Source organism: Lissotriton helveticus, chromosome 1_1, assembly GCF_964261635.1.
Source record: "Lissotriton helveticus chromosome 1_1, aLisHel1.1, whole genome shotgun sequence".
NCBI classification, from domain to species: domain Eukaryota; kingdom Metazoa; phylum Chordata; class Amphibia; order Caudata; family Salamandridae; genus Lissotriton; species Lissotriton helveticus.
This window is the reverse complement of record NC_136057.1, coordinates 139,772,362-139,797,493: the sequence shown is the minus strand read 5'-3', so window position 1 is coordinate 139,797,493 and position 25,132 is coordinate 139,772,362. Positions and strand designations below refer to the sequence as shown.

General features: G+C 47.6%; 1 protein-coding gene across 2 annotated transcripts in view; it reads right to left on the bottom strand.

Annotated features, from left to right (window-relative positions):
• Window positions 1–25,132, bottom strand: part of KDM2A (lysine demethylase 2A) — a 789,087-nt gene that overhangs the window by 495,614 nt on the left and 268,341 nt on the right. Inside the window, exon 6 of one of the 2 annotated variants that reach the window (XM_078657462.1) lies at window positions 13,139–13,317. In XM_078657462.1, the coding sequence (XP_078513588.1) occupies window positions 13,139–13,317 (179 nt within the window). The remainder of the gene's footprint in view (window positions 1–13,138; window positions 13,318–25,132) is intronic. The other variant, XM_078657547.1, reaches the window with a different exon arrangement.

The window sequence follows — 25,132 nt, the reverse complement described above, 5'->3', positions numbered from 1 at the left end:
AGACCTGAGGAACTGCCTGCACCTGCCACCTAGTCTACAGTGTCTCCATGAAGAGTGACATCTTCAGAATGGCCCATCCTGTTGACAGTTAGGCTGTTCCGTGTAGAGATGCCATCCCTTTTATTACCCTTTGGAGGCGTCTCTTATAAGGGAGACTTGGTCTGGTACTCCCAACCTTGGGAGTTTGGCCAGCATTCGGGGACACCCTGTCGTTCAAACTGCCTTACATACACCCCTATTCACCCTCTTGTACAAGCGGCTTCCCGGATATGTGGTTGGATTCACACTGGCACTTTTTTTTATTTTTAATAATACATTTTATTGGGTTTTCATGGTACAATCTGGGCCATGGCTCTACATATACATTTTGAAGACAAGATAAATCAAAGGTACCATTACATGTGTACAATCGCAACTCCTGCAGAACCTGCAGGTAAAACAACATAAACATAGCACAGATAGTCCCAAATCCCATAAATCTTAGTAAATCTAACTCACACTTGCACTTTTGATGGGATTGTCACGTAGAAAATCCTACTGGGGCGGTGACAACAAATCTCTTTAAATTCCTATCTCTGGTGGGGAGGAGCCATGCGCGAGACCAAGATGGCCACGTGAGCTCTTGGCTCCCGAGACCCTAGCCGCCTCCGGAACTATCCTGCAATGTATCCTGTGCCCCTTGTTGATTATTCAGCGGCGGAGGTGACGCGACGCCGGACGCTGTGTTCCGCGTCTTGCTCCGGTGCTGCATTTCGGAGGAACGCCGCCTTCGAGTTAGGGGCCTGCAATCTGCCAAGCCAGGGTCTAACATAATTCTCAACCCCGGCCGTAGTTGAACAACAACGGGCCGGCAACCGGAAGTTGCCGGTCCGGCCCGGCCCCACGAGGGGTCCGCACCTCCATTGGCCTAGCAGCTGCCCCGATTTCGGCGGGACTCACCTGGCAATAAAAGTAGGTGGCAATGGATAACGCCGCCTGGCGGGGACGGGAATCGGATGCGCAGCTGTGGAACATTCAGAGAGGGGGAAGAATCGCGGTGATCTGCCGTGACCAGGACTCGGCGGGCGGCGGACTGCAGCTGGGTCTCTGGGGGCCAAGGATATGTTGGGTGGCCCTAGTACCCTTGAGGCCACAAATTGCAGTAAGTGCCATGGATTGCGTCACTTGCTTGCCGGGCCTCCCCATGAGTAGCCATTGATGCGAATATACAGGACATGATTGTATGACACTTGGCAAGGAATAAGGCCCGGCTGGGGTGTTTGAAAGCGCTGGAGTGAGAAGGCAGAGCTAGAGACTTGCGCGATCACTGTGGAAGTGAAGCAGCCTGATTTGTGTGCAGACTGAGGTATTGGCGGTGATAGCTTAAGTGTGGCAGGTGGACGAACACATAGCTATAGCATCGAAAGGTAGGAGCACTATCAGAGGCGGTATTGGACTCAGCCCAGGGGGTACGATCTGCTGGGGTCGCGGTCTGCGTCGCCTGCTGCATTGACCACGGCTGTTTATGGCGGAGTGAGGTGCAGTTGCTCCTATAACAGACTCCTGTTGATGAGCCCAGAGAGTGACTTGATGTGTGGAACGATCCATGGGGGAAATGCCACTGACTAAGGCAACTACGGGGGACAGAGTACTCCGGTATAGGTCCTGTGATAGTGGACCATTACTAATCTCGGATGTAGGGTGGCCAGTTGGAGCCAGCAGCTCTCCGTGCGAGAGTGGAGATTGAGGTGATGGCGACGAAGCCTGACTCAGACAAGCCAATGCCCAGGTCCTCGAAGGGGGCGAAGCATGTGCAATCTAACCAACTGGATTGCTACGCTGTGCCCAAGGGATCTCCGGTGGAGTCCAGGAAGACCCAGTTGATAGGGGGGGGACGCACAAGACTGACAGACGTCATGGCGGCAATAAACGGAGTCTAGTCTTCACTTGGCAGTAAAATGGAGTCCTTGGACAATAAGTTTGATGCAGTCACTATAGAGGTGAATCTGATACTTGCGGATCTCACTAAGGCCAACGAGAAGGTAAAGTCGCTAGACATCAAGACGGCGAGCCAGATAGATGATGTAGCTTAACTGCAGCAGGAGGTGAGCGCCCTCAAAACATCTCGAGAAGCCACGGACCAGAAGCTGGATGATTATGAAGGGAGAGCCAGGCGCATTCTCGGAGTGCCCAAGAGGTCGGAAGGTCAGACGCCGGATTTATTTGTGGAGGATATTGTCCTAAACCATCTCAAGTCGAAGGTTCTTAGCAACTTTTTTACTATAGTGAGGGCTCACGGAGTGCCAGGGGAGAGACCCAGACCCGGGACCTTCTTGTCAATATATGTACCACCTGGCTTTCAATCCGACACTTTCCGGGACCTGAGTGCCATTTTTCTTACCCTGCCCCTGGGCCTCTTGGTATTGGGGGGGGCGATTTTAATGTGGGGCTTGATCGGGAGATTGACAGACATCCGGCCGGATACTTAGGCCATCGCAGAGGTGGCTTTCAGACTTCCTTGAAACGTTAGGGCTGGTAGATGGTTGGCGGGTACGTAATCCGAAGACAGACACACTTCACTCATATATCCGCCACGCACAATAGCATGTCCAGATTAGATTACATATTGATACCGGCGGTCATGGCGGCTACAGTTAAAGAGGCACGGTACCTCGGTAGGGGCATTTCTGACCATTCTCCAATGTAGGTGCAGGTGGAGTTTGGACAGCCAGAGGTAGGTAGAGTAGCCCTTATTAGTGCGTGGCATTTGAAATACCCTGCTATCAAAAAAAGAGGTAGTCCGCGTTTCGGAACGTTATTTTCAGGAAAATGTGGGCACTGTTGCCTCAGTGCAGTCTTTGTGGGAAGGATATAAAGTAGTGGTGCGGGGCGAGGTCCTGTCTTTGGTGACGGGGAGGAAAAGAAAACGCCAGGCGGAGGTGGTCGGAGTAGAGGCCGATGTGATAAGGTTGGAGGAAAGGGTGGCTAGATCTGCCACTCCGGAAGACCTCCACCTTTTGAAGTTACGACAAGACGAATATAAATGCCGTGCCAGAGAGAAAGCGATTTTCCAGAATAATGCCATACAGAGTCTAATATATGAACATGGAGACAAGGCTGGTAAATTGATTGAGTGGCTTGAGCGTGAGGAATGGGCATTGAGGCTGGCGCCTGAGTTGGAGGGAATAGATTCTGGCATAGTTACAGACCCACAGGCAGTGGCTGATGAGTTCTCAGATTATTACAAAGGGGTATACACCACGGTTGGTGGGTATACAGAGGCAGAAAATAGTGAAATGATCAAGTATATTTGCATGCCTGGATTGTCTGAAGATGATAGGAGATATCTGGACTCCCTTTTCACTGACGATGAAGTCGCACAGGCAATTAGAGGGATAAAATCTGGGAAGGCGACTGGCCCCAATGCAATACCAATAGAACTGTACAAATTGAATGCCCACAAACTCGCCCCGTATATCCGGGTTATGTTCCTGGAAAGTAAAGAAAAGGGTCAACTTCCGTACGACGAGCGGGTGGCAAATATTGCGGTTATCCATAAGGCAGGCAAGCCTAAGACACCATGCTCCTCGTACAGGCCCATTTCGCTGCTTAATGCCGAGCCTATAATCTTGGTGATATTACTCGCTACCAGGTTGGTCAAGGTAGCCACAACTTTGATACACCCCGATCAGTCTGGCTTCTTGCCGTGCAGGAACACGGCTCTAAACCTGTGGAGGCTACGCGGGATCCTGGGTGGTTCCCCGAAGAAACAGGAGCAGGCGGTCCTGGTGTCCTTAGATGCCCCTATGGCATTCAATAGGGTCGAGTGGACATATTTGTTTGCGGTATCGGCGAAACTGGGTTTTGCAGCGGAGTTTATTGGGTGGGTACGATTATTGTACACTAATCCCTTGGCCAGGGTAGTTGTGAACAATTGTAAATCGCCGACTTTTCTCTTGGGAGAGGCACGAGACAGGGAAGCCCTTTGTCTCCGCTTCTCTTCGCTCTTGCACTGGAGCCTCTGGCGGCATGGGTCAGACGGGATTGGTCGATACGTGGCTTGCGGTGGACGCCGGAGTGGGAAGATAAAATTTCATTATATGCTGATGATATCCAGCTTTATCTCACCAACCCCAGGGCGTCTTTGATTAGTTTTCTGGATGTGCTAGCCATATTTGGTAGGTACTCCGGATTTGCTATAAACTGGTCGAAATCTGTGCTTTTCGTCCTAGCGGACGAGCCACCGGTGATTCCACAGTCATGCCCTATACAGATTGAGCCAGTAGTGTTTAAATATCTAGGTATTTACATAACACTTGACCCGAAGCTGAGATACGCCAACAATTTAGTTCCCCCCTTGAGCCGGTTTAAAAAAGACGTGGAGCGCTGGAGAGCTCTTCCGCTATCATTGCTTGGGAGAGCGGTGCTGTTTAAGATGATGGCCCTACCCCGATTTTTGTATGTACTCCAGAAAACAACGGACCCGGTACCGGTATCCTATTTTAAAGAAATAGAGACACTTCAGAGGCAGCTTCTCTGGGACGGTAGACCCCGAAAAGCATTTGTTAAACTCACTCGCCCATGGTGTGATGGGAGTATCTGACTGCCCGATTTAAGGAAATAATATTGGGCTTCGCAACTAGCAGCGGTGAATGTTATGTATGGTCCCATAGGGGACCCAGGCTATGCCATGGACCGTGGGCAGGCGCTGGGTGGGGATATCATTAGGGCTTTATATGCCAGGTCTATGCGGTTCTCGCTGTCAGGCCCAACTGCGCATGCAGTGCACGTGTGGCATGCTGTTAATAGATATCTGGGCTGGGAAGGAAGGTTAATGTTGGCCACCCCCATGTTAAACTCCGAGAACCTCGGGAGCTTGTGGAAGTCTAAGGGATTTGACAAGTGGGATCTCATTGGGATCACCCAGATCAAGGATGTGTGGGGAGGAGACAAAATACATACATTCGACTTTCTCAAACAACAGTACAGTTTGAATGATAATGAGCACTACCGATATCGTCAGGTTAGACATGCCCTCCTCGCTCACATACCTAGGGACACCACGCTCCTCTCGAGGATCGAGTGTTAGATGGACACCTCCCCGAGAAAACTATCTCCTTAATATATAAAAAGCTTGTTAATAATATTGGGGACCCGCTGGGACGTATCAGAACACAGTGGAGTGAAGATGGGTTAGAGTTGGATGACGAGGACTGGGTGGAGGCGGTTTCCTCCCCGAAGGTGGTGGCGATTCAGATGAGGCTTAGACTGGTGCAGCTAAAGATCTTACATTGGTCGTATATTACGGGGCCTCGACTGATGCTTATGGGGCGAATGGTGAGCGGAGAGTGCAGAAGGGGATGTGGAGAACTTGGCACTTTTATACATCTTTTGTGGCACTGTGTGGAAAAACAGGAATTCTGGACGAAGGTTCATGACGAGATGAGAGAAATATTGGGGGAGGAATTACGACCAGAAGCCGGAGATGCATACTGAATGTGTGGGAACCCACGGATCTGAATGTGTATCGGAGGCAATGGGTGGCACTGGCGTGTATGGAGGCGAAACGAAATATAGCTCAGCTGTGGGGAGCAAGCCAGCCAACCAGAGTTTCCAAGTGGGCGGAGGATTTGGACTGGTGTATGTTTAGGGAGAAATCTGTATATGTGGCCAGGGGTTGCCCGGAGAAATGGGGGAAGAACTGGGGGCATGGAATAGTCATCGTGGTGAGATCTGTGCGCCTCGGGCGCGGCAAGTGGAAGCAGAAGCGCAAGAATCCCCGTGATCCTATCAATCATATACTGTTTCATGTGATTCTGTACAAGCGGTATTTTGACCTCTACCTGATGGTTCCTTTCTTTTTTGTTAATTTGTTAATAAAAAGAATTTAAAAAAAAAATCCTATCTCTGAACATTGGGGACTTAACACCCCTAATAAGAGACGCCAGATCTGGCGCCATCTTCTTCTCCAGGACCCTGATATTATATTTCTTCACGAAATGCACCTTCTCTCTACTGACACTCGTCTTATGTCACATCCTAATTATCCAACAATACTGGGATTGCTCTCCCTCTAAAACAGCCCGAGTGGCCATACTACTGAAGGCTGGCCTGGGTGGGGATACCCCTACGGTGATAAGAGACACTGAAGGCCGCTATCTTAAAATTCAACTACATTGGGGCACGCAACCTCTGAGCCTCCTAAATATTGATGCTCTAACCAGGCCCAAGACATATTCTTGCGCTCACACTTATGTGATCTGCTAAAACCGTCAGTGCGGGATCCCGACTGGGACCGTGGTGCACAAACATATCAGGGCACTGATACCATGTCAGCAGTTCTTAAAAATGTCATTACTGACCTAGGGCTATTAGATGCCTGGAGCTATTTACACCCCGACTCCAACAACTTCTCATTTTTCTCCCACGTACACCGTTCATATTCACCAATTGACTCTTTTCTCTCCCTCCTCCTGCTCCAATTATTAGTCCCTGCAGAGATGTCCGACATTTCAATATCTGACCATGCCCATATCTCGATATCACTTCAGCCTCCCAATCCCCAGCATAACGCCCAACCTTGATTGAGACTACCTCCCTAGGCCCTCAGTGATCCAGTCGGTTTAGCAGACATCCGGAAGGAGACCGGGCCTTTTTTTTTTTTTTAATCACAAACGATAACCCTTATACTTCGGAAGCTGTCAGATGGGATGCTTTTGAAGCGACCATCCGGGGAGTCATTTCCTCTATCGCCATAGCCCGATCACGGGAAGCTCGTCTTCTTAAATCAACCCTCTCTGCTGACATCAAAGCCCTAGAGCGAAAGGACCACCAACAACCCTCACTTCACAATAAACAACAGCTGGCTGCGTTGCGAGGCCAGCTGCGCTTACACCGCACTAACAAAGCAGGACGCCTCCTCCTCACTCTCAAACAAAAATTCTACACAGGAGGAGACCAGGTTGGGGTATGCCTCCCTCTGTGCTTACGAACCCAAACCAAGCGCGCTCACATCTCCAAACTTATGCGAACAGACGGTACCTGGGCCACATTGGAACTTCACAAGAGCTTAACCCTTTGAAATTTCTACAGAGATCTATATGCGGATGAACCCTGTCCCCCAGAGAAAATTACATCCTTTCTTGATTCTTGCCCCTGGGAAACTACCAACTACCAGCTCCCATCACATCAACCTCTAGACGAACCAATCTCACCTGAGGAAATAGCAAAAGCCCTTAAACAGCTCCAAAGAGGGAATACTCCCGGCCCGGACAGTCTTCCTGTTGTCTTTTACCACACTTTTTATCTGCAGCTCCAAGACAATCATCTTCACCTTTTTAATAATTTCCCGGATGCCACCGGTCTTACTCCAACTATGTCAGTAGCTGAGATAGTGCTTGTCCCTAAGCCGGGGAAAGACCCTACTCTTTGTACTTCACACCGCCTCATGGCCTTCCTAAATACAGACGCGAAGATTTATACAAAGATCCTTGCAAATCGCTTGGAACCTTATCTGCGTAGTATCATAGATCCAGATCAGGTTGGATTTATCCACAATCGCCAGGTGCAGACAACATCCGCCATGTAGCCCATCTCATTGAAAAAGTCTAATATAGAGACATACCTGCCCGCCTGGTGTCACTAGACGCTAAGAATGCCTTCGACCAGGTAGGCTGATGCTTTCTTAGTGACGTCCTAAGGCGAATAGGACTAGGTCCTATCATGATTTCCAGACTGATGGCCCCATAAACAAAGCAGACCACACGTATTTGCATTAATGGTCGTCTTACCTCTCCCATCCCCATATATAGAAGCACCGGGCTAGGGCGTCCGTTATCTCCACTCCTATTTGCCCTGGTAGCGGAACCTCTGGAGCTTTGAATCCGCCGTTCGCCCATCATCTCGGGCATTCTCCTTGGAGGACATGAACACAAGATTTCTCAGTTTGCGGATGACCAAATTCTCTCCCAAACTACTCCTTCCTCATCTCTCCCAGCACAAGCTGCACTCCTGTGCTCTTATAGCGTGCCCTAACCTCCTTGAGTATTATTGGGCCTGCCATCTGCGATACATCTCAGAATGGGTGGTTTGGGAAAGAGAAAAGCACTGGTTCCACATGAATCGGGCGGTAGTATGTAGATCTCTGTGGCACCTAGCCTGGCTTCCCCGCGGGGCTCGCCCCCGTAGTGCATACATAGCCACTCCCACGAGAACGGTCTTAGACATATGGGACAAACTGGCGAGATCTCGTGTCTGACCTCCTTCCCCTCCCCTAACACCCCCATAGCACGCAACCCCATCTTTCCTCCTATTTTGCAACCTCGAGCCTTTAGCGCCTGGACTTAAGGCGAGTGTCGCATAATTCAGGATTTATTTCAGGGTGACAAATTTATCACTTTTGACCAGTGCAAAAAATCATTCCACCTTACCGACAGGACACAGATGCAATATTATCAACTTTGTCACTGGCTACTCTCTCCCACCTACACACAAGGAGCGACCAGGCAGCTCACTGCCTTCGAGACTCTAGTCTGCAACTTTGAGAGCTCGAGAGGATTGATCTCTAGCACTTATAAAGTGCTAGAACATTCGCAACAACTCTAACCCCACACGTACCAAAAACAATGGAATATAGATCTCGGGAAGGAGGGTCTTCCAGAGAGCTGGGACAGACTATGGCGAGATATCCCAAAAATCTATCAAATTATCCCACAGCGCGAGTCGGCTTACAAGCTCATGACACGATGGTACTTAACCCCTGTCTGTATCCAACAGGTGGTATTGGGTTTCCCCCAACTTGTTGGAGGTGCCAGGGCGATAGAGGCAACCTCATTCACATTTGGTGCTCCTGCCCCAGTCTGACGCTATTCTGGAAAGAAATCCTTAGCCATATCAAAGAAGCAGTTGGATTCCCTATCCCTAGCTCATCGATAGTGACCCTGTTAGGTATCAGACCCTCAACATTGGTAGCCATGACTCATTCTAATTGGCGCTAAATAGCACAAATACTAGGGACGGCATGGCAGTCCATTGCTCTTTATTGGAAGCAACCTAACCTCCCTCCTATAGCCACATGGTTTCTCCACCTGTGCCAAGTTCTGGCCCTCGCGTTACTGCCGATATCAACCATACAGACACTAAAATTCAGTTGCACCCGGTAGCTATTAATCCAGCATTTCTCCCACATAGAGCACTCTCGCTTGGTTCCCCCTCGCCTGAGAGCTATACAGCTCTTTGATCGCACCCCTGTACCCTACTCAAGAGGTGTACATTAGGCTTCTCCTACTTCATTGGACCCTTGGGGGATGTCTCTCCCCCCCCACTCCCAAAAGGCTCTACTCATCCTCCCCATTGACAACCAGTACGCATCCTTCCTTTCCTGTCCCTTCTTGCTGGGTTTCGGCATTCCCTCTCCTGTTTGATGGTTAAGACATACATCCACTACTCCCAAATTTCGCTAACAACAACACGTAGCGCTTACTACACAGGCAAAGTACTACAAAGACATGCATCCTCATTCACTTCACCTCTCCACTGGGGTTGGGCCCATATGACCCCCACAAAATGGCTCTTTAACTCATGGAGATATTTCTTTAATAATAATGTTTATTTGTATTTCAAGCTAAGGCAACCGCGTATTGACCCCACTTTATTACTCCCCCAACCTTCTTTGGTTTATATTTTAACGTCTGTTGCCTGCAGGTCTCCATAAAAGTATTATGTTATATGGAATGTATTTTGCTACGTCTTTTCTTGATTTGCCCTGTTCAATTTATATTCAATAAACAGATTTAAAACAAAAAATGTCTCCACTTCAAAGCAAGCTAGTACACCTTGCGGTCAGACCCCGTTGGTCTGCCAATATTTAAAACAGCTGATTTGAGGTGGAAGTATTAACATTTTCCGTGCTTGAGACAGACAGGCTTGTGGCCCTTCGAACCCACATAACGGGTACATTTCTACCTAATTTTGCCAGGCTCAGAAGTCAGACAAACAGTAACAGCACTAACTCGTGAAATAATTAGACAGCTAAGAAAAGATACTTGTTCGTGCTTAATCTGGCTGCATTAGGAATTGTTAGACAGGACACGTATTACACTAAAAGAACAAGCATTTGCAAAGCAATAGGTCTCGCATTTGCAAGATTTTAAGCTATTGGCATTGTAAATGACAATGCCTTTTATTTATATGTTTTAATAAATAACAGGCATTGTCATGTACAATGCCAATGGCATTGTAAATTCAAGACCTATGCAAAGAAGCAGTCACCATTGACCCGGGCTGATTAGAAAGTGAAAACGCGCATGGTGGCTGAATGTTGCAGGAAAACATGTTGTCCCTGCAGTAGGAGAAACTATTTAAAGAAAATAGTACTTACAGACCATAAAAAACTCACCTAGTTACAACCAAAGTAAAAGGGCCAGTCCTCATGGGAGGTTACAAATGAACACAAGGCAGTAAGTACTAAGGAGACACTAACAAGCCGATTAACGAATCAGAAGCCAGGATTTACGAAGGCCAATGACACAAGCCAATGACAAATATGGGCAGAGAGTGGGCATATTCCATACTCCAATACAGCATGGTTCAAAGAGAGCGCAAGCACTGCCCAGGCTCGACCTAAAAAGGGCAATGCTAAGAGATCCTAGCCTAGTATGGCTTTTCCTAGCAAAGACTGTAAATTACTAGGGTCCCCAAGCTCCGCTTCCATAACTTTTCTTAGGCGATTCCTCTAGATTACTTGACTTCTCATTATACTTTACCAGACTGCTACCAGTCCCAACAAGGCAGATGAAACGGGCACATGATGCCCACATTAATACTTCTATGTTCATGTGAAACGAGTATATTCAATCTGGCCGCTTACTATAAAAGCACCGTAGTCTTTTCTTTCAAAATTAATTGCAGAAAAATTACCATTTAAGAATGAATATATTTATGTAGCACAGGGGGAGATTAAGTGATCTGCCAAGAACTTAACCATACTGAAACTGCCAATGTACGAACCGGAAGTCAGGAACCGTATAATATAAAAATGGAGGGACTATTTAATGTAACTTCTGTTGGATATATTCGAACAGCTCAGTTACTCAGTTGCATTTGTCAGACCATTTCAAGATGGAACCTTGCAGCTTGGTTTGATGGATCTCTTGCTTAATAGAACAAGTATTGGCAAAGCCAACAGGTCTCGGCAATCCAAGAGCTATAGACATTTGTAATGTAAATGCAGAGGGCAAGCCTCCTTGCTACTTAGGCACTGCCGAAACAAGGCACTAAAATCAACACAAGTTAGATGTAAGAGTGTTTGGCCGTATTCTAATGTTTTAACAAAAAAAGTGTCTCCTCTTTTCCACCAGGGTTCTTTCCAATGACACTCCCTCCCAGCTCTCTTTCGTCCATTCTGCTCTAATCACTTTCTCACAAACTCGCAACTGCCCTGTTCCCCACTCCTCTCTCATATTCCTTCTTCTCTGCCCTATTCTTTCCTAACCATCCCTTTCTCACCGTCACTCATACACACTTCTATCTAAACCCTCTTGCGCTCTGTCTCCGCCGCACATATCTTGCATCAGTATCACGCGCTCTCCTATCACGCATTATCCTCAACCCTTTACAGCAAATCCTTCCCTATTTTAAATTCCTTTTTCCACTAGTGTAATTAATTTTCCATCTACCCTCCCTCGTAGGCGAATTCCCCATTTTCTGGCTCTCTTGCGCCGCGAGGTCACACGAATGGCAGTAGCGCTATACAAATATAATCACTCCACTAGAAACAAAAAAAACAAAAGTAAAAAACATTGTGATTTACATCAATAGCTTAAAACTTTAACAAATGCAAGACCGATTGGATTGCAAATGCTTGTTTATCTAGCTGAATGATCCTCTATTTTAGTTGCCAATTGCCTGATGGATCTATGGTAGCAGGGGACAATCAGAACATATTCCACCTAGGACCAGACTGCTAAGAAGAAACCAAGCCAGTCCGCTCACCTGCTGGATATCAGTGAATGTGGACACAAGGAAGCAGTCAATCATCAGAAGAAAAGAGATTAATGTAACTGTTGGAAGAGAGGGCATTTTGGAATACTACATTCAATTAGAATAAAAGACCGTTCGTATTCGGAAAAAAGCTCATTTGTTTTGAAATAAAGGGGGTGATGGGGTAATGGCTGTTCAGATGCAAAGTCCACTGAAGAGTGGTGCTTACCAGCTCACTTCTCTCTGTGCCTCCTCTTGTCCTCTGTCCTACATCTTTCCGAGCCAATGGCATCTATCAACACTCAAACAAAAAAGATTCCTTCTAATCCTAGGCAACAAAAATAATTCTGATGGCGGAGTTCACCTGTGGTGAATTGTATGTTTTTATGCGACTCCTGATACACTTATAGGTAGTGCCCAACAGGAGTTTGGGGAAAAAAGCAAGCTGGAGCATTTAAGAAATAACTCTAGATGACAGCATTTTCACAGCTGTTGATTCTACAACACTATCATGCTGCAAAACTACAGATTCCAACATACAAAAGGTTGAACTAAAAAGCTCAGACAGAAGATGATCTCACACAAGGCACAAGAGCATTTAAAACCTGTATTATATTCTTTATAACAATATGTGGGACTATTAGCAGTTTTGTCCACAATGGCATACAGAAGTATAGATAACCAAGTGTTCTTGCACACTTATCGTACATCTGTAAATGATACACACAAGCATGGCAACATAGGAAACCTTTGGTGTTGGACAAAAACAAGGCATCGTTGGAATCTATTCAAAATACCTACTCAATGTTGAAAGTCTAAACATTATTAGTTATCTTAGCTAACATCCTCCTCCACACCTGAACAATCCCAGAAGGGGTATAGGGAATAAATGCTGGAGAACATTCTTAATAGTACTGTCTTAATCTTACTCAAAAAGCTGGTGGGGTTTAAAGCGAATGGGACAGAGTTCAAATAAACTGCAATGCTATACTGATCACAAAAGTGGGAGAAACTCACGACTGACCCCGTTGTATGGCACCAAAAGAAGCAGAATGAAAACACCCTGCACTCACATCAACATTATAGGTGTGAAGAGGACTAAAGATTTCAAAAGAGCTTGTTTGTGTCTCATCTTCCTGAAACGGGAAAACTAGAAGAAAAAAGAATAGCAACAACTCACAGTGGTTGGCCTCTGTACTAGGCTTTCAAGCCTGGTGTGGCTGAATTCCAGGCTGATGACATTGTACAGCTTCTCTCGTTCTTCGTCAGGAGTCTCGTAGTACTTGGCCCACTGCGACATTGACATCTCGATGTCACGCTGTGTATTTACATCCATCACGTCCACGAGGCGCCGGCTACCTGCCCATGAGGAAGAGCAAGTACAAAGTGGAGACAAAGTTGGAGGGATTAAACATACTCCTTGTCCTGCAGCAGCACTACTCTTGAGAAATGAAAACTTTTGACTAGGAGAAAGATTATTAAAATGGGTGCTTGTTGAAGCAGTGAGCAAAGAGGGCCGATAACCTTACCCCTCGACAGGGCTCACAAATAGCTTCCATTTCCTAATTTTCACACATTTGCAGGCAATACTTAACAGTTACATATCTGATGGCACATGCAAGAGAAAAATCAACATATACATATTTCTCCAATCAAAACATTTATATTATATTGGCTACCTATTTGCAACAGAGGCACACTTTAAAATGCAGCCAAGAATGACTAAACTTCAAGCATTTTAATCACAAACAAGTTTTTGAGATCAGATTTGGCCCGCAGACACCACCAAACACTGCTAGTACCACAGCTAACCACAATTGTCCTGGAAGAACTGCCATCTCGGCATACGGAGAAACAGCCGTGGAAGTGTCACTGCTTTTGTCAGAAGACAAGATCAAGTGCCCAGTCTTCCTGCCATGGATGCACCACCTAAGTACTCGGCACCAACGTGTTTATGACCTAGATATTTTTGTACGTGTGAAGGAGACCTGCATTAGTCCTTTTGCGTCCCTCCTTCACAACAGGACTAAGGAAACCCAACTAAATATGCACGCCAGTTTGCGACCCTTCTCTCTCCGCCGCCTGAAAGATTTCGAAACCAGCTTTTAACTTGGAAGTGCAATAAAATGTCAGACTAGGCTTCATGCCAAAAACAGCATCTACAATACAAGGCATGTTTAGGGAGCAGTGCTTACAGAAAGAATGACTAGTGACACAAGTCACACAAGTCACTGATCGATATGTGTCTTCCAGAAGCTAATAAAGATGCTTTTGCTCTGGTGAAGTGAAATTCAAGTGTCTGAGGGGGTACAATTCCTTTACTGTCATTGTATTATTTGGAACACAAGAGTCTTCCCATGGGTCAGGTGTGTCATCAGTAAGTTGTGTGCCCTGGGAATCAGTGTACTGTATCTCTGCCTTTTCTTCTCCTTGTGGAGATGGTGATAAAGTTTGAGGTGAAGAAAGTACACTAAAGATTACAGGGCTTGTGGCCCTAGCTTATTGTGGCACAATCTTTTTTGGAGGATGAGGAAGTTGTTGTTATTCTGCTTTTGCAGCCATTTTTCTTTTTTTCTTGCATGAAATGTTATAGTCCCTTAAATACTACCCCATAATCATGAGTGGGTCTAGTGGTTTGAGTTTTCCGGCTCCTGTGTGCTGATTAAGTACTTTTAGAAACACTTTTGAAATGGAATATTAATGGATTTTTCCCTCTTTATAAGAGTGTCTGTGGTATTTCTCAGAACTCGGTTCTGAAGCTTTCGACTTCGTCCAGTTCAATTCAGAGGTTTTTTCCCGGTTCTGATGTAGGTTTCTTAGAACTCGTCATTGCCGATGTTTTAGTCAGGTCAGAGTGATGCCAGTGTCGAAGGCATGGTTGTCGCGGATGAATTTTTTTGTGCCGTTATCGTTTCGGAACCATCCCCTTGTTCTTGCCTGGCCACCTGATGAGGATCGAGAATATTTGTAGTTTCTCGTCTCTTAGGCCTGGTCACGGTGTCGGCCTGAACCCGAAGGTTGTGGCGCACCATAGCAGGGTATTGGCGGTGGTGAATGTATTGTTTTCTCACGGTAGGTGTTGTCATCTTTGCCCTCAGTCGGGAGTGTGATTGGCGCCGGTGAATTGGTGCTGCACCGGAGCTAGTTTCCCCCCATAAGATATCTCAGAAGTGGTGGGGAGGGAGAGAGAGAGGGGGAGAGAGAGAGAGAGGGGAGAGAGAGAGAGGGGGAGAGAGAGAGAGGGAGAGAGAAAGAGAGAGAAAGAGGGAGAGAGAAAGAGGGAGAGAGAAAGAGGGAGAGAGAAAGAGGGAGAGAGAGAGAGAGGGAGAGAGAGAGGGAGAGAGAGAGAGAGAGAGAGAGAGAGAGGGAGAGAGAGAGAGAGAGAGAGAGAGAGAGAGAGAGAGAGAGAGAGAGAGAGAGAGAGAGAGAGAGAGAGAGAGAGAGAGAGAGAGAGAGAGAGAGAGAGAGAGAGAGAGACACACACACACATCAACTTCAGGGTCAAACAAGAAGTCAGTGTTAACTGGCTGATTAAGAATGGTGGTTTGTATTTCTAGTTTGGATCCAGATATCCTCAACCAAGCATGTCGCCTTAGCATGACGCTAGTGTTTATAGCCCTAGCTGCAGTGTCAGCTGTGTCTAGTGCACGCTTGATGGAAGCGTTGGAGATCAGCTTCCCCTCCTAAACCAACACCTCCGCTCCTTCCTTGAATTGTTCTGGGAGGTGCTGTAATAATGTCTCCAGAGTATCGTAGTGTGACCTATCATATCTGGCCAGAAGCGCCTGAGTATTAGCAATACGCCAGATGTTCGCAGCCTGTGCTGCCACTCTTTTGCCAGATGTTTCCAGTATCTTTGACTCTTTATCAGGCGGAGGCGCATCTCCCGTTGTCTGCGAGTTTGCCCTCTTTCTTGCATTTGCAACCACCATAGAGTCCAAAGGCAATTTATTTATTTATTTATTTATTTTGAAGCTTGTAGAGCGCACAGCTACCTCCGGCGGAGGTGTCCCGGCGCTAGAGTTACATGATTGTCCCCCTAAAGAATAAACCAGAATCAAATCCCAGAGGGACTAGGAGAGTACAATGGTCTGACAATACCAAGCCCTAACGCTTAGTGAACAACCAAGTCTTGAGTTTGCGTCGAAAGGCAGGCTCAGATTCGCAAAACCTGAGATCAAGTGGGAGGCTGTTCCAGAGCTTGGCGGCAGTGACGGTGAAAGATCTGCCGCCACTCCGAGAAAGCCTGAGTCTTGGTACCATCAGGAGACGAAGGCTGTTGGATCTCAGATGTCTGACTGAAGCAGAGATTTTGAGACGCTTTCTCAGATAGAGCGGGCCAGTTCCATGAATAGCACGAAATGTCAGGGTCAGAATTTTGAAATCGATGCGTCGTAAAATAGGGAGCCAGTGAAGCTCTTCTCGGTAGGCTCTGACTGAAGTACGGGCGGGGATATTACCAATGAGCCGGGCTGCCGCGTTTTGAACTATTTGCAGACGGTCGATAAGGTAAAGGGGGGCACCTGCATATAGACTGTTAGCATAGTCTAGATGGGTAGTGATGAGTGCCTGGACCACAGTTTTGCGTGAAGATTGAGGGAGGAAGGGGAAGATTTTCCTGATCATACGTAATTTGGAGAAACAGGCCCCTACCACTTTGTTGACTTGGGCACTTCCAGACAGAGAGTTGTCAAAAGTGAAGCCAAGGTTACGAGCTGCCTGAACAGGAGTGGGTGGAGGATTCAAGATGGTAGGCCACCAAAGGATTGCAGGGGGGGGGGGATTTTTTGCTGAAAAAAAGTACCTCCGTTTTGTCGGTGTTGAGGGCAAGATGATTGGCTGACATCCAAGTGCAGATGTTGCCAAGGCAGTTTCTAAAGTTGGAAAAGAGGGAGTCAGAATGGTCTCGAAAGGAAAAGATAAGCTGAGTATCGTCAGCATAGGAGACCACCCTGACACCCCAGGACTCAACTACCTTGGCCAGAGGAGCCACATAAGCATTAAACAATAAAGGGCTTAAAGCAGAGCCCTGGGGCACTCCGCACAGGAGGGGTTTGTCCTCGGATTCAAAAGGGTGCATCGTAACCCTTTGAGAACGACTAGACAGAAAGGAAGTGATCCAGGCCAGCACTGTCCCACCAACCCCTAGCTGTTGTAAGCGGGTGGTAAGTTTTTTATGGGAAACAGTATCGAAAGCAGCGGATAGGTCGAGGAGGACCAACATGGCCTCCTCGCCCCTATCCACTGATTCCCTGATGATTTCTGAGACTTCAAGCAGCGCTGTCTCAGTGCTATAGCCGGTTCTAAAGCCGGACTGAGAGTCGTGTAACAGCTGGTTTGACTCTAGGTACAGTGCAAACTGTTTCTGTACCACTTTCTCCAGAATCTTGGCAGGTTTGGGCAAGAGCGAAATAGGTCGATAGTTGCTGAATATTAAAGGGTCGGCACCGGATTTTTTCAGTATGGGGACAAGCCTAGCCTGTTTCCACACTGAGGGGAATTGGCCGCGCGACAGAGAAGCATTCCAGATGGAAAGAAACGGGTTCACTAGAATGGGGGCAAGAATGCCCATGACTTTGGCCGGGACTAAGTCCAGGGGGGAACCAGACTTAATGTTGCGTAGCAAAACTAACGCCAGGTCTGGAGTTAGCTCGCTAAAAGAATTAAAAGAGCAGGAGAGGTGACAGGGGCGATCTTCGGGGTGATTAGGAGTCGTCACTGCAAAGGAGGAGGAGAGTTTAACTATCTTCTCCTGAAAGTAATCAGACAATCCATTGCAGAGATCTTGAGTGGGGGTACAAAGGGATTTCAAAGCAGGGGGGTTTACAAAGTCTTTCACAATGGAGAAAAGAGTTTTAGAGGAATTCTGCGCCTGTTGAATAAGATTAGAAAAGTAAACTCTCATTGAAGAGCGTATGAGTTTGTGAAATTTATTCAGGGCAGATTTGTACGCCAATTTGGCTAAGGGATCGAAGTTCAGTCTCCATTTGCGTTCCAGCTGCTTACACTTGCTCTTTTCCTCACGCAGCAATTGACCTTTAATATAGGTAGGATCCACGGGCGCCGGCCTATACTTCTTTTCTATTCTCGGGTTAACTACCCTTGCTGTAGTATTTTCCTTGAAAATGTCCTTGGCGTGTTTAAGAACGCCCATGAGCATTTGTAGTGTCTTTACACTTCTTTCGGAAGTTGAGAACGTGTCCACAAGGAAGTCCACTTCAACAGTATCACTATGAAGATCAACGCAGCTCTTTCAATCAGAGCGTTGAAAGCTGTAGTATCTTCAGTTGGTGATGTTTTGACATAGTAGACCGTAGTATCAGGGTCATGTTGCGGGTTGCCTGGGTCAGCAGGGTCTGCCCATGGGTGGTTCTGATCATCACGACCAGTGTCCATCACATCGTCATCAGCATCATTATTATCGTCGTGCCCCTGCATCCGAGTATGTAGGGGAAAAGGATTGAGGCTCCTGCTCATATGTTTGCAAGTGTTCGACCATCACTGGTGACGCAGGTGATCCCCTCTTTTTCTTAAGAGGAATCCTGAAAGACTCCATGGGTTTTTCTGGGACTATTTTCCTTTTGTAGATAGTCAGTCTCCCCGTTTCCGAGTCGATGAACTTCCTCGGTTCTTGTTCCTCTGACTCGTTTGCAGGCCTGTGGGTCAATGCAGGTCTTTTTATGGGGTGAATGCTCTGTTTTGGCTCGAACATCTTCGGCCTCACTGGCGGTGGTAAACCGTATTTTATTGGCGCCGACGTAGCGAGCGCGGCGACCAACTTGGTAGTTGTGACTTTCTTCGGTCCCGCCGACAAAGCCTTTTCTCTGATTCTTCGAATCGACTCCCCGACGTGTAGGGCCATGTCTTGGGCCTTATGCTCCGCATGCGCCGCGTCTGCATCTGACCTTGGACCGACGTTCGTCTCCGGTCCCGTCATTGATCGAGGATTGGAGCTCTGTCTCGATTCGAGCTGCGTAGCGGCTCCCTTCGGCGCCGACGTCTTCGACACGAAGATCTTCGCCGTGGCCTTTGGCGCCCCGCTACTCGAGTCGAGGGCCTTCTGGAAGCTCCCCGCATCGAAGTCCCTCATTTGTTTCGTCGGCCCGAGGGTTTTGAGGCCTTGGCGCCGACTAGAGCCAGTTGCACTTTCGGTTTCGATTTTGACTGTGCTGGCTTTGGTTTCGTTTTGCTGAGATCAACCAAAGTCGGTTTCGAAACCGATGGCTCAATGATAATGTTCGAAGCCGGGCCTTGTTGCGGGGCTGTTGAACTCGAAGGTAGATCTTGGGTAAGGCCTTGTGGCGATCCCTCGACCTGAGCCGTATTGATATTATGTCCATCGGCCCCCGTATCGACGGTTGGGCCTAGCTCCTCTGAGCTATCTTCCTCGGCCCCACGGGCCTGAACGTCGACGTCTCCTACCGCGTCGACGACTTCATAATTCTTCTCCTCTTCCAGATACTCCTCTCCATCGGCCTCATAGTCGGATCCATGCACGGATCCCTGCTCCGATGATTCATCTCGGTCCGGTATCTCGACGACTTTTTCGTCTCCGGTCCCAAAGATATTATCTGGTTCCGGCGCAGGCCTATTCGATTGCAATCGAGCCGCGCGTCGGGTCCGAAGAGTTTTCTTTGATCTGAACCGGGCACAGGCCATACATTGGTCTTCATTGTGGTCCGGTGACAAGCATTTGTTGCACACAGGGTGGACGTCGTTGTGTGCATATTTTGCGTTACAAAGTGGACACCTTTTGAAAAGGCCTCGACTCTCCATCGTCGATGAAACTCGATGCGAGAGGTGAATGAAGCCGTCCGATAGTCGATGTCCTGTAGAGAAATGTTATCGATACCGATCGAAACGATACCGACGCTCGCGAAAGCTTTTTGGCTTCGAGAAAAAGTTTCTTAACTTGAGCTAAGATTTGAACATCCGAACCCAATGGCGGAAAAAAACAATCTGAGGATGGAGAGGATGCCCATGCACACTGTAGTCCAGGGGAGGAGCCACCTATCCCGTGATACTTCGAAGTCTTCTCCAGGACAACAATGTGCAATCATCCGGACCCAACACTAGGCGGCGATCTAATGCAATAGATATGAATTCAGCAGCCCACATGCCTCGAACAGTCCTTTCCCGGTTTAGGAATCTATTCTGGTTATTTTTTCTCTAGGCCTTGTGGCATCGAATTCCGAACAGTTGCGACATAGTCTGTCCGAACTCGATGGTGGGGAAAAACTTTGAGGAACAAAGCAATTGACAAGCGCAGTACCTCGAAGGGGAGGGCAAACAACTCACAATGCTGATCGTATAGCTTCCTCAAGAAAAACAATTTGCTGAGTCCAGGCCCAACACTAGATGGTAGAAGTACGCATACCATGCGTATTTGCAGCCAACACATGCTACAAATCCATGCTTACCATACTGTAAAGCAGTGCCCTTCGGTAGCAGCAGCTAGTGTGCAGACATCTGATGCAAGGTCCTAAATAGCAGCTGGCCCACCATTGCCTGCTGTCGGGCTAAGATGTCCACAAAGTAGCACTGGGTAGAGGTGTGTGGTGTTGGCTCCCATATAAATATATTTGGTATATTTCCTATAAAGGCCATGGTGACGCGTTTCTTGCACGTGGAGTGCACCCTGAGAGGAGCAGGTTACCTCATGATAGTAGGTTTAAATGTATGAAACTAACCACATAGCTATACCTGCCTTGAAGATTGGATCCTCTTTGAAGCTTTGCAAAGGAGACAAAGTGCTGAAACGATTTCCAGAATGCCTTGTACCCTCAATATAGTACAAAAGAGCTCTTGACATCCAATGTATGCACTTCTCTGTCTGTAACAGAATCAGGTTGTTGGGAGAAAAAAACCTGGAGCTCTATGGTTTGAAAGTGTGATGCCATGCTAGCAAGAAACCTAGGGTTGGTTCCAAAAACAGCACTGACCTGGAGGAAATGGAAGAAGGCTCCTACAGAGAGAGCGCCTGCAACTTGCTAATGTGTCTAAGAGACACAATGGCCACCAGGAAAGTCGCGTTCCAGAATAGCAACTGAAGGGACAGGAATGTAGAGGTTCAAATCTTGGTCTCATGAGTCTGGTGAAGACTTCACGGATATCACATGGAAGGCCCTTCATGAAGGCCTTAATTATCAGAATTCTAAAGAAGGGACCAGTGTAATATCGTATGCTGTAGACTTTACAGGCGAAAAAGAGAACAAGGGAAACCCTACTCACAACGGAACATGGGCAATGCGTTTATCCAGAAAAACAATGGTTCCTGTGGCATATTAATTTTCTGCTACTTAATGAATATAACAGGCTCAATAGCAATTCAGTCATTAGAGGGAGGGTGGCAAAAAAGAGAGACACAACTGTACCGGTTCAAAACATTTTCTTGTATTTCAAATGAAAACGAATAATACTGTAATTTGGCTGCGACATACATATACTGTACAAAGTGCAATGTGTCCCAAGTGATATAGTGAGCGAAACAAAAACGTGTACAATTAGGTGAACTATACAAGTTTCAGCTGTGACTATTTACAAAGAAGGAAACTAGACTCAGGGCGATTATTTCAACCAATTGTTAGACAGCGGCTATACAATCATAGGCACTGTGTTAGTCTGGTTCGTTTCCTAGTGCGTCGACAGCGTTTCGACCCTTAAGATGAGGGTCTCGTCAGGACTGGGCAGTGAGGGACGTCTTGCAAGGGAGTATATATAACCCATGCGTGATAAACCATGTTTTGTTTGATACAAAATTTGTCAAATTTTGTATCAAACAAACGATCGGAGGCAGCGATTGAGCTGGACCACGAATGCGCACAGATAATTCCTGGATACCCTGCGCAGCGACGGCATTGACCGCCATAATCTCAATAGGATACGTTACCAGCTGTTATACACAGTGTGCCCGGCTGGGTTCACTGTAAGTAAATTTATTTTACTTTCTCACGCATGCGTTATATATACTCCCTTGCAAGACGTCCCTCACTGCCCAGTCCTGACGAGACCCTCATCTTAAGGGTCAAAACGCCGTCGACGCTCTAGGAAACGAACCAGACTAACACAGTGCCTATGATTGTATAGCCGCTGTCTAACAATTGGTTGAAATAATCGCCCTGAGTCTAGTTTCCTTCTTTGTAAATAGTCACAGCTGAAACTTGTATAGTTCACCCAATTGTACACGTTTTTGTTTCGCTCACTATATCACTTGGGACACATTGCACTTTGTACAGTATATGTATGTCGCAGCCAAATTACAGTATTATTCGTTTTCATTTGAAATACAAGAAAATGTTTTGAACCGGTACAGTTGTGTCTCTCTTTTTTGCCACCCTCCCTCTAATGACTGAATTGCTATTGAGCCTGTTTGAATATGCTACTTACCAGTATGCATCTGTTCTTGGCATGTAGGGCTGCTGACATTCATATCTATAGCATAGATCGCCGCCTAGTGTTGGGTCCGGATGATTGCACATTGTTGTCCTGAAGAGTCTTCGAAGTATCACGAGATAGGTGGCTCCTCCCCTGGACTACAGTGCCCATGGGCATCGACTCCATCCTCAGATTGTTTTTAGCCATTGTGGCAAAGATGGAGTGTAACAGTGTAAGCGATGGCCATGCTAAGAGTAAGTGTAAAAAAGTCTGCAGCCGCTACAGGCGCCGGGGAGGAGGGCGGGCGATATGAATGTCAGCAGCCCTACATGCCAAGAACAGATGCATACTGGTAAGTAGCATATTCAGTTCGAGGCATGTGGGCTGCTGAATTCATATCTATAGCATAGAATACATAGCAGTCCCTCCATTAACGGCGGCCGCCTGTGCCAGCTGCAGAAGTCAGAAATAGTGTCTTAAGAACAGCCAGCCCTACAGCTGCCTGCTGCTTGGAGTGCACATCTACACAGTAATGTTTAGTAAATGTATGTGGTGTAGACCATGTGGCTGCTCTACAAATATCTTCCAAAGGGATATTACCAAGGAAAGCCATAGAGGTCCCCAACTTGCGGGTGGAGTGGGCTCTGGGAGGGACCGTTAAAGTGCGCTTAGCCTTGTGATAGCAAATCTGAATACACTTAACGATCCACCGGGCTATACCTGCTTTGGAAATGGGGTTGCCTTTGTGCTGGGCCGAAAAGGCAACAAAGAGTTGTTGTGTCTTCCTAAATGCTTTGGTCCTATCGATGTAGTACATCAAAGCTCGTTTGACATCCAGAGTGTGGAGCATTCTTTCGGCCACCGTCTCTGGGTTTTGAAAGAACGCGGGCAGTTCAATGGTCTGATTGACATGGAACTGCGAAACCACTTTAGGAAGAAATTTAGGGTTAGTGCGCAGCACCACCCTGTTAGAGTGAATTTGAATGAATGGCTCTTGTACAGTGAGTGCCTGCAGCTCACTAACACGTCGTAGAGACGTAATGGCAATGAGAAAAGCCACTTTCCACGTTAAGAACTGAATCTCACATGAATGTAGAGGCTCAAAAGGTGGGCCCATCAACCTGGTGAGGACCACATTGAGGTTCCATACGGGGGCTGGCGGGGTCCTTGGAGGGATGACCCGCTTCAGTCCTTCTAGGAAGGCTTTAACGGCAGGCACTCTGAAAACGGAGAGATGCTGCCTGTTTTGGAGATAAGCCGCTACGGCGGATAAGTGTATCCGAATGGAAGCATATGCCAGATTGCATTTGTAAAGATGTAACAAATAACAGATGATGTTGGGAATGGATGCATCTAGCGGGTTGATGTGGTGTTCAGTACAGTAAACGACAAACCGCTTCCATTTCGCTGCATAGCAGGCTCTAGTGGTGGGCTTTCTCGCCTCCCGAATGATATCCATGCATTATGGAGGCAGGTTAAGGTAGCCAAACTCTAAGACCTCAGGAGCCAGATCGCCAGATTGAGCTGTTGCGGATCTGGATGCTGAATGTCGCCATGGTTGTGCGTCAAAAGCCTGGGTGTGAGGTGCAGGCGTTGATACGGTACCACGGAGAGTTCTAGAAACGTGGTGTACCATGGTTGGCGTGCCCACGTTGGAGCAACCAGGATGAGTGTCATCGAATGTTGCTTTAGCTTTCTTGCCACCAGCGGTATGAGAGGTGCTGGGGGGAAAGCGTACGCAAATCTGCCTGACCAGTTCATCCATATCGCATTGCCCTGCGACTGTGGGTGAGGGAACCTGGCGGCAAAGCTTTGGCATTTTGCGTTTTCCCTTGTGGCGAACAGGTCTATCCCTGGATGACCCCACTGCTGGAAGAACGGGCGGAGTACCGATGGATGTATCTCCCACTCGTGCATTTGGTGGCTGTACCTGCTGAGCAGGTCCGCCATCTGATTGTCCTTGCCTGGGAGGTGTTCCGCCATGAGGAAGATGTTCCTCTGAATGGCCCACTTCAACATGCTCTGAGCCAGATGAGACAACTGTGGAGAGTGTGTACCTCCCTGCTTTTGGATGTAGTACATGGCGGTCATGTTGTCCGTCCGGATCAACACGACATTGTTGCACAGATGTACTTTGAATGCCTTCAGCGCCATGAAGATCGCCATCAGTTCTAGATAGTTGATGTGCATCTTCCTTTGCTGCGTCGTCTATAGTCCCTGCACCGTGTAGTGGAGTACATGAGCTCCCCATCCCTGGAGAGATGCGTCCGTCGTCAGGATAATCTGTGGCACAGGCTCCTGGAACGGTCGGCCCTTGCAAAGGTTGTGTGGAGTCCACCAATGCAGAGAGTGGTATGCCCGACCGGTCACCAACACTAGGTCGTTCAACCGCCCTTGAGCCTGAGTCCACTGATGTGCCAAGCATTCTTGGAGCAGACGCATATGTAACTTTGCGTGCGGGACTATGAAGATGCAGGAGGCCATCATGCCTATCAACTGCATGAACACTCTCGCTGGAAGGGAGTGTTGCGGTCTGAACTTTCGGATTAGCGACTGGATGTTGTCGATCCGCACTGAATTTGGCTGAGCCGTGGCCGCCAGAGTATCTATCGTCGCGCCCAGATACTGCCGCACATGGGCCGGCTGAAGGTGCGACTTCGGATAGTTCAGTGAGAAGCCCAGACCGTGAAGAAGGTGAATGGTGTGGGACATGTCGGCGGCGCACTGCTGGGCTGACTTTGCTTGAACCAGCCAGTCGTCCAGGTAAGGGTAGACATGTACGTTCTGTCTTCTGAAGTGC